This window comes from Rhopilema esculentum, chromosome 11, assembly GCF_057945365.1.
Source record: "Rhopilema esculentum isolate cy_ngs chromosome 11, ASM5794536v1, whole genome shotgun sequence".
Classification (NCBI taxonomy): Eukaryota; Metazoa; Cnidaria; class Scyphozoa; order Rhizostomeae; family Rhizostomatidae; genus Rhopilema; species Rhopilema esculentum.
In genome coordinates, this window is record NC_142825.1 from 12,855,909 (window position 1) to 12,870,380 (window position 14,472).

Genomic DNA, 14,472 nt, shown 5'->3' on the forward strand with positions numbered 1-14,472 from the left:
AGTTTAGCATAAACTCGTTTTTTATAAGAAGCGTTGAGAATTTTTAGCACTAAAAGATTATTAATCTTTTATTGAATTAACTACTCGTAGTTTCTTAAAAAACTCCCACTCTAATATTTTCTGATCAATACGGGAATTAATATTCCAAACTTTAAAGTCTCAAGTTTCTTATCCGGAAATTCACCTTGCCTGTTTGTAATTTGTTTCAACTCCCGTCAGAAAGAAAGCAAACGAGGCAATTGTGCAATTTGGATCCAGTAGAGTTGGGATTCACAATAGAAAACGATTAGTGGATGGGTCAGCTTCAGCCTGTGAATTTCAATGTTTAGAATTTTTACATTCAAAATAAAAAAACTTCTTAAAATATAAAATTCACATGTTTGGTCCTTAGAAAAAATTCCAAGTCAACCGTTAAGTTTTCCAACTGTAACTGGATTTTCCAAACTTTGGGGGGGCGTTACGCCCCCCACGCCCCCCTATTATTTACGTGCCTGTCGGAATACGTTGTTGAAAAAACCAATCAATATTTTCTTTTCCAAATGTATGAAACTTTCATTTATGAAATCATACATTTCACAACAATACATCCAAAAGGAGATATGCCCCAAAATTCTCTTAAGGTTTTACACTTACTGTTTGAAAGTATTGCACCCTTCGCTAGAAAATGGTCACACAGACGCCAAAGTTTTTTAACTAAAAAAATTTGAATAACCATAACAAGTAACAGAAAGTTTTAATCAGTTCAAGCGGGAAATAATATAAAATTTATCAAGAAATTTTAGTTAAGATATGAATTGCAAAAATCTTTCGAGTTTATTCTATTTCTGAACAATATCCATGATTACGAAAACATGAAAATTGAGCTTTGATGATAGGTATACCTGTAAAATACCTCCAATAAAAAACTTTTCTTTGCTTGAGGGATTTTGTTATGGTGAATTTTGATATACGTACTTTGTGCTTGGGTGTTTAAAAATATTGAAATTCTTCTGGAGCAACCGAAAATTGAAAATGAAACTCAGAGAATGCAACTGAAGCTCTTTTTTGTTGAAACATTGTAATCTGCGTAGCTGTTTCTAAATTCCGAAATCTCCAAGCTGTGTTTTGGTGTTCCACTTTGATAAAATTGAGACCCTACTTCAATCTCTTTTTTGAATTGCTCTCTTAATAGCTAGGTGATTTAGAAAGTGAAGACCTTTTCCTTTTATAGAAAAGACAGGCCTTACAAATGCTTGCTTTTCGGAAACAAATGTTTATAGCCAACACCAGAAAAACTAGAGGTATATTTTTTGACTTAAAACAAACAGCCTGAGTCTAAAGACCATCTCTCGGGCTTCCCGATGATTTCAACCCTTGAGGCGATGTGCTCTAAAAATGAAGTTCATGTAGGACACGCCCTTTCATCAAGCAAGCCACGCCCTTTCGTCGGGCAACTAAGCTTCATACCCCCCTAATGAAAATAGTGAAGTTTCGCCCCTGCCGGGACCGTATAGCATTCTAAATTCCACGTTCGTTTTGGTACCCTATTGTTTATTATATATATAAATTGATATATATATATATAAACATCTCCCGAAGAGTGAGTTACTCACGAAACAGGCTTGTAGAGATAAACCATGTAGTTTCACTTTCTTCAATCTATGATATATATATATATATATATGTATATATAATAAAATAGAATATATACTAGAAATGAGACATGTTCTCCGTTACTCCGAGTTTCGTGCTTACGCACTCATCAGACAGACTATAATGAAGAATATTCCTGTTACCGCGGTATAAATATACAAAAGGTGTGATAAAGTTAGACAAAAGAAATTTTATTTAATACAGGTTAATTAGTTAGGTGGAGTTCTATTGTTCATGAGATAAAACTTGTTTTCGTGTCGGCATTTGGAGATTAATTCGGATCGTTTGTTTAGAAGGGTGTTGTTATTTGCTTTGATGATGTATAGTTTTTCTGTTAAGCATAGGTCACACCTTTTTGTAATGTTGTTGTATGGTTTGGCTGAGGTGATGATGGTCCATTGTATGTCATAATCCTTGTTTTTGTCTTTAAGTTCCCAGATGTATTTTGATAGTTCGGTACTGTTGGCGTATTTTCGGTTGCGGAATGAGAGTTTGTGTTGTGTAAATCGTTGTTTGAAGGTTCCTTCTGTTAGGCCAATGTAGTTTTTGCTGACAGTGTCTTCGGTTGTGGTGATATGTGCGTTGTAGATGATGCTGGAAGAGAGGCAGTTGTTGTCTAGTGGGCATTGGTCTTTTTTTCGGCAGTTGCATGTTTTCTCGTTGGTAGTGGTGGGATTGGTGTTGATAATTTTCTTGTTGTGTTTGTTGATGATAGTTTGCATATTATCCATACAGCTGTAGCTGACTTTAACGTTGTTCTTGTTGAAGATCTGATGGAATTTGTGATTCTTGGGAAAGTGTATGTGTATGAGCTTGAGGAAAGTTCTGCCGATGTTAGTTTGTACATTCTTGCTGTATGGTGGGTTGTACCAGATTATGTTGCGCTGTCTGTTTCTTCTTTTACGTGTGGATGATGTGTGGTCGTTGTATTTTAGGGTGTCGGGGTATCCACTGGCTTTTAGGGCGTTTTCGTAGATGGGCTTGGCTTTGTTGAATTCACTTTCGTTGCATGATATGTCAGTTATTCTACGGTTGATTGCTCCAGGTAAGTGCTTTATGATGTTGGGGGGATGGTTGGACTTTGTATTGATGTATAGTGGCTGGTCGTTGGGCTTTCTGTATGGACAATACGATTGATTTGTTAGGTTTAGTGTTACGTCGAGGTAGTTCACAATTTTTAGGTTGGTCTGTATGGTGATGTTGAGGCCGTGAGTCTTGAAAAGTTTTGTAATGTCCTTCCTGATTCTCTCTGCTTGTGGACCAGGGGTGTTCTTAAAGATAGCGAGTCCGTCGTCTCTGTATAGACCTATGTTGTCTTTTCCGTATTTTGCACCCAGCTTATTGAGGATGAAAAGACCAACCAGTTCACAAATTTCCGCGCCGTCAAAGCTCCCCATAGTCACATCGAACATGTGGCTGTCTTTTTTCGTCCATGTATTTCCTTTGCTGAATAGGAGTGATTTGCGGGCATGCATTATGATGTTGGTATCCTTTTCGGTGATTTTGCAGTATTTCTTGGCGAAGGAGATAGAGTCTGTAAGGAGTTTTTCGGTTATTGAGGGGTAAAAGTTTTCAATGTCGAAGATAACAAATGTATGTTGATGCTTGTTTGGTATGCTGTTGAACCAGTTGATTACAGACGAAGTGTTTTTCCATTGGTTTAGGGTAGTTTGGTTTCTGATGGTCGTGTTGATTCTGTCAAGGATCTGTTTGCTGATACGGCCTATTTCACTTTTTGCCGGGTTGATTAGTCTGCAGGTGGGGTTGTTCTGGAAGTTTTCTTTATGGTCTTTTAGAGTTATGAATGCTTGTCGTTCTGCCATACATTCTGTTCGGTCTTGGATGTTGAGTTCAGTGGCAATGTTCCGTGCTTCGTTGTTTATTGTGTGGATGGCGCTGTCGTTTGCTTTCTTGTAGGTTGTGGTTATGCTGTTAGTTAGTAGTTTGTCATGTAGTTCACTATCCAGTGAACTACATGACAAACTCCACAACCTACAAGAAAGCAAACGACAGCGCCATCCACACAATAAACAACGAAGCACGGAACATTGCCACTGAACTCAACATCCAAGACCGAACAGAATGTATGGCAGAACGACAAGCATTCATAACTCTAAAAGACCATAAAGAAAACTTCCAGAACAACCCCACCTGCAGACTAATCAACCCGGCAAAAAGTGAAATAGGCCGTATCAGCAAACAGATCCTTGACAGAATCAACACGACCATCAGAAACCAAACTACCCTAAACCAATGGAAAAACACTTCGTCTGTAATCAACTGGTTCAACAGCATACCAAACAAGCATCAACATACATTTGTTATCTTCGACATTGAAAACTTTTACCCCTCAATAACCGAAAAACTCCTTACAGACTCTATCTCCTTCGCCAAGAAATACTGCAAAATCACCGAAAAGGATACCAACATCATAATGCATGCCCGCAAATCACTCCTATTCAGCAAAGGAAATACATGGACGAAAAAAGACAGCCACATGTTCGATGTGACTATGGGGAGCTTTGACGGCGCGGAAATTTGTGAACTGGTTGGTCTTTTCATCCTCAATAAGCTGGGTGCAAAATACGGAAAAGACAACATAGGTCTATACAGAGACGACGGACTCGCTATCTTTAAGAACACCCCTGGTCCACAAGCAGAGAGAATCAGGAAGGACATTACAAAACTTTTCAAGACTCACGGCCTCAACATCACCATACAGACCAACCTAAAAATTGTGAACTACCTCGACGTAACACTAAACCTAACAAATCAATCGTATTGTCCATACAGAAAGCCCAACGACCAGCCACTATACATCAATACAAAGTCCAACCATCCCCCCAACATCATAAAGCACTTACCTGGAGCAATCAACCGTAGAATAACTGACATATCATGCAACGAAAGTGAATTCAACAAAGCCAAGCCCATCTACGAAAACGCCCTAAAAGCCAGTGGATACCCCGACACCCTAAAATACAACGACCACACATCATCCACACGTAAAAGAAGAAACAGACAGCGCAACATAATCTGGTACAACCCACCATACAGCAAGAATGTACAAACTAACATCGGCAGAACTTTCCTCAAGCTCATACACATACACTTTCCCAAGAATCACAAATTCCATCAGATCTTCAACAAGAACAACGTTAAAGTCAGCTACAGCTGTATGGATAATATGCAAACTATCATCAACAAACACAACAAGAAAATTATCAACACCAATCCCACCACTACCAACGAGAAAACATGCAACTGCCGAAAAAAAGACCAATGCCCACTAGACAACAACTGCCTCTCTTCCAGCATCATCTACAACGCACATATCACCACAACCGAAGACACTGTCAGCAAAAACTACATTGGCCTAACAGAAGGAACCTTCAAACAACGATTTACACAACACAAACTCTCATTCCGCAACCGAAAATACGCCAACAGTACCGAACTATCAAAATACATCTGGGAACTTAAAGACAAAAACAAGGATTATGACATACAATGGACCATCATCACCTCAGCCAAACCATACAACAACATTACAAAAAGGTGTGACCTATGCTTAACAGAAAAACTATACATCATCAAAGCAAATAACAACACCCTTCTAAACAAACGATCCGAATTAATCTCCAAATGCCGACACGAAAACAAGTTTTATCTCATGAACAATAGAACTCCACCTAACTAATTAACCTGTATTAAATAAAATTTCTTTTGTCTAACTTTATCACACCTTTTGTATATTTATACCGCGGTAACAGGAATATTCTTCATTATAGTCTGTCTGATGAGTGCGTAAGCACGAAACTCGGAGTAACGGAGAACATGTCTCATTTCTAGTATATATTCTATTTTATTATATCTATTGCTCTGTGCTTTTGCACATCGAGCACTGTCACGTCAGAATAGACAACGCAATCTGGTATATATATATATATATATGCCTGAAAAATTCCGCCTGAGGTACTGTACCCAGGGTACCAGAATAGTGAGTCTGGTACCCAGGGTAGAGGTACTGAGGATCCGTGACTAAACTTACGATTACATTCAGGGGCGGATCTAAAGAAAAATTTGACTGCCGCAAAAGGGTGGTCCAAAAGTAAATGGCAAAAAGGGGCGTGGTCAAAACCCATTTGCGCATGCGCAATGTAAAGTGGTTAAATAGTAGCGTTGGTTGCTTGTAAATATTTTATGTTATTCAAGGAAACTATAAAACAACATTCTCTTAAGTAATTCTTCATTGCCAATTATGAATCTCCACTGCCTACTTCTTTTACAGTTACAAAGGTTAGCATGGTTAATAATAGGGTATGGTTGATATCAAATCTGCATTGATTCTATATCTTGCTACTGCACAGAAAACTTCTGTCAAAAAAATTCACCAGCTTGTCTCTGGATGAATTTACACCAATTCTTAGATAAAAAATGTCCAAAGGCAGGCAAATTGCATAATATTAAGCTTTAGAATATTGAAACCATGGGTAACTTTTAAGCCAAGAGAATGAAAAAACTTTCTTTTTTCCTAAATTTGGAAGGAACTCTAAAATTTGCATCTGGTTCCCAGGCAATATTAAAGAGGTCCTACTACTGAGCTGCTCCAACAAGTTCAACTTGTCCAAAAAGCCACTATCAGAATAATTTGAAACAGCAATTTCAATTCATTTTCTGTTTTGAGATTTTATGGTTCAGTTTATGAAAGGAAACAGAACTCTCTTTAGGAGTATGAAGGTCTAAGTGAGTAGGCTTGTATTTGGCTTCTTCTCATCCTAAAGCTACAACAGTTCGACTTTGAATTTGCACTTGAATCTTAAAAACTAGTCTTTGCACTACTGGAACTTATAAAACATTGTCACCATCAAAAACTGAACAAAGATGTCAGAAGTCTATATAAAATTCTATCAAAATAGAATTTTATATAGACTTTTGATATCTTTTTTCAGTCATGCCAATAACCTCTAGATACATGGTGTTTTGATCAAGCTTTGCAGACAGGGTGTAAGTTATTTGATGTTGCTTTGTTAAGCACCTCAAATGTTTGACAGTTTGAAAGCATATCAATAAGCCTATGGGTCTGGTCTGTTGCCAGCAAAGAAACAGAATTGTGAAAGAATGCACTGAAGGTTGCATACAGATAAAGCTTTGCTATAAAATGCCCTAAGTAATTGATATTTTTTCGTGCCCAGTTACTTCCATATATAAAGATTATACAGACATTTAACATTACAGATTATACCAACAGATGACATTGCAGATTGACAGATAATAGATACAGACATCAAAGAATAAAGTATTTTTCAAATATTTATTTGGGAGTCATTCAGATACACAAATTCAATTTCCCTTAAGTTTACTTGTCTTTTTAAAGGCATTTTCTCCAAGATATCTCAAAAAGCAACCAAGGGCATCCAGAGAGGACAAGATAAGCTAATTTCATAACCATAAATAGCAATTCAATAATCCTTACTTAAATAACACATATTTGCCAATCAGGTGATAGCTATGTCAAGTTATCAGAAATAAAAGCACTGGTTAAAATTTACTTCTGAACACATAAACATTCATCAGACTGTAATGTTATGTTTTTAGTTTTTAAGTCTAATAGCAACAGCTTTCCCAAATTGAAAGATCTCTGATACATTTGTGTCTGATGTGTCATAACATAACATAACATAACATAACATAACATAACATAACATAACATAACATAACATAACATAACATAACATAACATAACATAACATAACATAACATAACATACCACAACATAACATAACATAACATAACATAACATAACATAACATAACATAACATAACATAACATAACATAACATAACATAATTTGAAATATAGCACACAAAATTAGAAAAAGAAACCCAGCATGCTCTGATGTGATGTTTGAAACAAATCGAAATTGAAGTTAAAAAAATTTATAGAGAAAGTGAGGCTAGCTATTTTCCCTGGAACCTCCACAGAATTTTTGAAACCAGATTTTCTATGTGTATTAAATTCTTGTGTCTGTAAACTTATAAAATACTTATTAAATACTGTCTATTATTTTTAAATTTACATCGTCATGATTCGAGTCAATTTGATCAAACAAATAATATTTTTCTATACTTTATGTTGTATCTGATAATATACACATTTTATGCGATAAAAAACAAAGTTTTTTGGCAATCATATTGTTATTAAAAAACAAAGAACATTATTCAAATACGTCTAAATTAAAAGAACCCGAACGTTAACAAGAATGAAGCATAAATGACAATGTTTCAAAACGTTTGCTTCAATAATAATTCACCTCCAAAGAAAAAAGTTTGTTCTCGGCTCAACATAGAACTTTTAACCAAGTAGGCCTAGCTCCGATACTTTAGCTGCAGAGATAGAAGCAGAATTTCCAAGTCTTTTAAGCTTAATATTGCTAAGGTCATGCATGAAGCTTCCAATATTCACGTCTCTGACAGAACTTAACCTTTTTCAGGATATCCTTTCCCCTTCTCAGCTTTATTTTCCTGTCTGTCAAAATCACGGTACAAGAGTGAAATGAGGCTGCTAATCGTCTTCATGATCACCGCACCGATCTAGTGGATCACCTACGTATGACAAGTATCACCCTGATATCAAATGCGGCATTCTGCGGCACCTCAAGATTCCAAATAACCATACGCTGAGCCCACTCCACATATTTTGCATATACAAAAATTTCTCATACATCTCATCGATGCCGCAAGGAAAGCAATAAAAATGACGTAGGGTCTCAAAAACGATTGTTTAAAACTGTTTAAAACCCTTTTTTGAAAATCCATAATCAATTTTATCAGACTCATCATTTTCATCAACTTCATAGCACAATTTAGGATTTTCTTTTGGTGTCATGGCTTTTGTTTCTGAAGCATTCTCATTTAAAGCATGTGTTTCACAACTTTTTGCTTTGGATGCTTTCTTGCTCACTGTAAAAGCACTTGGTCCAAGCAGACTTATTGGGCTATAAACATCTTTCTTTACTGCAGGTTTTTCTCCTGAAATAACAACAGTTTAAATAGAGTCAAAAACAAACTTTTCAAAAAATTTTGGGTGACTTTACTGTAGCACCCACTTCTAAACAGGGGGTTTTAGGCAAAATTCTTCAAGGGCCAAATGTCAAAGAAAATTTGTTTGTATGAAAAGTCTTTATAGCACATACTAATAATAAAATATAGCTATGAATGTCACCCAAGTGTATTAGAACTAATCCACAAGAAATATCACAGTTACAACATTTGATCAGAGGAAAATTTATATATTACACTATTGTAGTAGGAATCTACAAGGTTTGGATACCTTTTTAGAATCAAAGCTGTTGAAAATAGCCAAAAGCTGTTTTAGAAGGGGCATAATTATCCCTATCCCTAACATAAAAAGATGTTAGAAGCAAAAATCATCAAGCCATTTTCAGGGTATGAGAAAATAATTCAGATACAGGCACAAGTGCTTATAAATAAAAGAAGGATATTAACAATAAAATTGCAAGGAGTGATATTTCAACAATAGCAACTGGATATGTTAACAGTCATCCAATGAAAAATTTCTGAGGACCCGAATCAATTTCAACAATCACTAATTTTTCATTAAGCTGTTCTTCATCAAGGTTGTCTTTGTCATGTCAGCTTATTCTTAGCAGACAATTTAAAGAAATTGATAATGCAAGAAAAAAAACTGAAAAGTAATGTAATTGTTGTCAAAAGTGAAAATAGATTGCCATATCACTTTTTTCTTTTTGTTTTATTCATCCTACTTGCAAAAACCGTTAGATCAAGAGCCACTTATAAGCGCATTATGGTAATAGAGTATGTTTTTTGCCTGTTTTTTCACATAAAGTATCTATTGTATGTGCTTGGGGCTCAATGAAGTGATAAGTGAACATGCCTGGGCTGGAATACAAGTTTTCAGGAGCCGTTTTTTGATGGGATTGGGTAGATTGTTTTTAGGGAGTGCTAGCTGATGTGCTGACAGGGGGCTGACAGCAATTTGACATATATATGATTATATATGTCTGTGCAATATTACAGAATATAGCTAAGATATTAAACACGATTGTATTGGGAAAAATAATGAGTTTATTTACGACATTTTTAGCATAGCCCATTATCAAGTCAACAGGCTTTGCTCAAAATGTTGTTGATAAATTTGTTATTCATATGCCCTTAAAACCACACTGGAAACTTTTCTCTTGCGGCAGACAAGATAATTTTGAAAATTTGTGGCTGCACACCTGAAATCAACAAATTTAGAAAAAAAAATTTAGAAAGTGTTAATAATTGAAAATATTATTAACTAGGGACTTTTCATGGCCAATAAGCCAAAGTTAATGTATGGTAAATTTGAGTGTGCGGGCAATATATTGCAGGAACACAACAAAGTTTCCAGTCTGGACTATAAAATATGCGAATCAAGGAGCTTCAATTTTATTCTATCTTTGTGTTTTGCTGGTTACTTTCTATAAAACTTGGGGTCTAGGTGGGATAATTCTAACCTGTGGAAAGCTTTTGTTGTTGTTGGCAGTCAGAACAGGGGTTATAAAATGAATTGCCAGGAACAAGGAAACAACAAAGATACATTAACCTTTCTTGTCATTGCCATGAGATGCATAAGTAGATTCCTCCCTCCCTTCAAGGAACCGATCAACTTTTCCAGATAAATCATGTCTTCTTATATCCTTTAAGATTCCTGATAGATAAGCCAGTCCACTACGGTTAAATGAAATCAATCCATGCTTATGAAAAGCCTCCATCAGTTGACCTCCATTGCTGATTCTTTCACATACACTCTCTGAAAAGAAATCAGCTTAAATAAGCTGATGCAAAACAAATTGATACAAATTAATGCTTATGGAGAAGTAATGCTCTTAGCTCTTCCTCATAAGCAAAATGTAGAAGAAGTTGTGGTTTCTTTCTCGATAGAATGCAAGAATACAATAAAACAATATTGAATAATATGCTTACAAAAACAGAATCATTAAAACAGTTACACGTTACTGCGGAGTCGAGTTGAATAGGGGAGGGGTAGTTTGTCGCCAATACACTTAAGACAAAATTTGAACATATCACAAACACACGTCAAGTCGACTTGCCTACCAGTAGCAGCAGACGCGTAAAAAATAATCAATAAAATCACCTGGAAGGTCACTTAAAAACATTGAGTCAGCCAAATTTTTCGAAGTCAAATTGATGCTAATATCATAAATAAGTTTTTTATAAGCCTTGTCGTCATTCTTGTAATTGGGTACCGCTCCGTCTTTGCTCGCCATTTTGTTCTGTGTCTGGGTCTTAAGAACTTCCCCTTTCACATTCATCGATTCGGGGAAATTTGCCTGCCTCCTACACAGAAGCAGTGACGATGGCTCAGAGGCTATTTTATAGACTTCTCATCTTTTCAGTTTATTTTTTATCTAAGTGTTACATTTTTAGAGGAAAGATTAAGAAAATGATTTCTTCTGTAGTAATTAATTTGATTAGTCAATTTTGTAAATTAGGTATGGTACTTTAGAATGTCTTTTTAAAGGAGAAGACCGGAAAGAAGAAGCGGACCGGCTTTCCGGTGCAGGGGCGTAACTTGGCCAATAGGTTTGGGGGGGTGAAAAGGGTTTCTGCCCTGCAAAACTGAGTGATGCCCTGGAGACCTCGTAGCAACGGTTTGTCTATAGGTTACTAGTGAAAGCTTTACCAGTGTACACTGGTCTTTACCAAGGACAAACTTCTAAGCAATAAAAACAAACTTGAAACTTCATTGCCTATGAAATATCTATTTCTCTACTTGAGCGTAAATTGTTTCTTTTATATTCACTTTATTTAAGGTTGGTTTGCGAAATACAAGCTAATAAACAGCTAATTAGGGGGAAGGGAGGGTACATGATGTAGACAGTGCAACGAAATTTAGCCCAGTGGGGCTAAGAATCAAGTTTAGTGAGGTAGGAGGACCCACCATGGTTGGGTCCGACGTGAAGAAAATTTTTGAAATTATACCTTTTAAAAGGGCTAAAAAGCATCTTTCAGACAAAAATTTAGCAAAATACTATTGTGCTAAAAGAACTGATTGTTTATTGAAAATATTATTGTTTATTGGAAAAAATAGGGAGGGGATAACCAGGGCTGGACAATGTCCGGCAGCGCCGGCAGCGGCGCTGCCAGGAAATTTTTGGCCCAAATTCATTGCAGGAAATTGTTGATGCTTTCCAGGAACGTTTTAACGTGAAATCTCCATTGCTTGATTTTAATATGAACATTAAATTCATGTTAGAATATTTCTATGGAATGCTGTTTTCTTGCGATATACATACATACTGTATAATTTTTGTTCTGCACTACTAACAAAAAACGAAGATTAGCTTTCAATCATCTGGTATTATAAGCGTCTGTTATGCCAAATTTCCGTCCATGATATTCAGCTACTGATTTAATTTAATTACATTATTCGCCATTCTAAATATGTAAAAACACTTAAAGACAGCCTATCTTGTTACGTCAATTGTTTTAAAGGTGAGCATGCCCCAAACCTGTGTAGATGTGTCCATTATTATTCGTATTTTTCTACTGGCATTCGCATATATTTTTCATCATTTGCTTTATAGAATGTAAGCGTTTTAGTCTTAAATCTTTGCCTCTAGCACCACCCCTGATTTTAAAATTTTATTTTAACCATTAAAAAATAAAATAGTATTCTTACATGTTGTATGAACTACTAGCTTTGATGATAAACCCACCCAGAGCAAGATGTATAGATATATCAATACTTATAAAGTATCTAGTTTGCTAGTACTGATATGAAATTTAATCAAAGTTATTATAGATTTTCAGATCTACTTTCTTTAACCTTGAAAACAAACTATGAGTATCGTGCTTGATCACGTTCTCCTTGATCATCTAATACAGTATAAACAACATGATTCCTGTTCGAATAGCTGTGATAAAGACTGCAGGACCAACAATTAGTTCTTTCTAGTGTGACAGTTTGTTTTTAGGACAAATTTTTAAACAAATCAAGCAACTTGAAATATCAATTTCAGTGGCTGGAAACTTTCTCGAAGCTTCGCAGGAAGTCTTGAATTCTTTATTTTGCTGCCAGGAAGAAAAATATTTTTTCAAGGCCTGGGGATGTCATGCTAAAACTCTAGTATTAGACGTTGGGGAAGGAAAGAAACGACAACCTTTCGTTTCAGATTGCACGTAGTTGTGAATGACAGAGGGAGATGTTGTTTTGATTGGGAAAATTTTATTTCCTGAACAGAAATTTGCAGTTTCTTGCATCGAGAAGGCCATGTTTACACATCCAAAATTAAAACATTGCAATGATACAGAAAATGATTTACTGAATTAATGCAAATAAAAGAAAAATAATAAAAATATACGTGAAAAAGTTAGCAATTAGATGAAACAAGATCGGTATCTTAACGATTTATTATGTTTTTTAGTTCATGCACTGTTAAATAATGATAAAAACATTCTTATCTTGACCAAAGTGAGGGCCTTCAGCCTCTTATTCCCCTCCAGTGACGCCGTGCTTGTCATGAAAATAATTTACAACTTAAATTAACTTGTATGGACTCAACCTTGTCCTCATAAACATATGCATCAATTAGTGCATCCATTGGCTATGACTTTCGGTAAGAAATGCTTTCGCTTTGCAAATAACGGAGCTTTTCCTTACATGTCTGTTCCGTTCTCTAAAATGCAATGTCAGGAAGGGAGGTTCATAACAAATACGATATTTCCATTTCAAAATTCCTAAACGGCTCTTTACGAACTTCAGAGTTGGCATTTTTGCGTGGCAATAAAGCTCTTCTTGGCGCCCTGCGAAATCGACTATTTTTTGGATTGGGGGGGTGTAACACCCCCCCCCCCCACACCCCCCCGGTAGTTTCGCCCCTGTTCCGGTGTAATATGCGTTTTGGGACTCTACGCAAAAGTGTAACATTGAGAAACGCAATGTGTTTTAAATCATGTGATTTCATCTTAGTGCGAAATTATGACACGTTATAATTAACAAATTGAACACAATGCTTTTTGAGTTTAAAATTTCACACTTTTCAATAAATAAAATTTTGGAGTCGCCATTAATATTGTACTTCTTTGCATTAATATTGTTCTTGGGAAATCACCGCACCGCTTCTTGTTAGTACCCTCTTAGTAGAAGTAGTTCGATTGTTCTTTACATTCCAAACAATATGAACCAGAACCTTCGTGTACCGGGACCGTTTAGCATTCTAAATTCCACGTTCGTTTTGGTACCCTATTGTTTATTATATATATAAATTTATATATATATATATATATATATATATATATATATATATATATATATATATATATATATATATATATATATATATATATATATATATATATATATATATATATATATTCCAGATTGCGTTGTCTATTCTGACGTGACAGTGCTCGATGTGCAAAAGCACAGAGCAATAGATATAATAAAATAGAATATATACTAGAAATGAGACATGTTCTCCGTTACTCCGAGTTTCGTGCTTACGCACTCATATATATATATATATATGCCTGAAAAATTCCCCCTGAGGTACTGTACCCAGGGTACCAGAATAGTGAGCCTGGTACCCAGGGTAGAGGTACTGAGGATCCGTGACTAAACTTACGATTACATTACTTCCAAAAGCGCTCACGATAACGACAACTTGATCTTTTCATCATCTTCTTTTAAACATGTTCAAAATGTAGCTTTTCTTATACGTTTTTGGAGGAGGTTCCTGCTCGAAAAAATTAGCTGCCTGACTCTAGGAGGGGCTGAGGTCCCCCAGCTCCCCGTCCCGTATTTGAT

The 14,472-nt window shown here is 35.8% G+C and overlaps 1 protein-coding gene across 1 annotated transcript; it reads right to left on the reverse strand.

Annotated features, from left to right (window-relative positions):
* Positions 1-7,731: 7,731 nt before the first annotated feature.
* Positions 7,732-10,987, reverse strand: LOC135693375 (uncharacterized). The gene is made up of 3 exons (XM_089111099.1): positions 10,798-10,987; positions 10,246-10,452; positions 7,732-8,663 (listed from the first exon to the last, which is right to left on the reverse strand). Exons 1-3 carry the CDS (start codon positions 10,973-10,975, stop codon positions 8,416-8,418), a joined length of 633 nt encoding a protein of 210 aa, XP_088967225.1. The 5' UTR covers positions 10,976-10,987; the 3' UTR covers positions 7,732-8,415.
* Between the last annotated feature and the right edge of the window lie 3,485 nt (positions 10,988-14,472).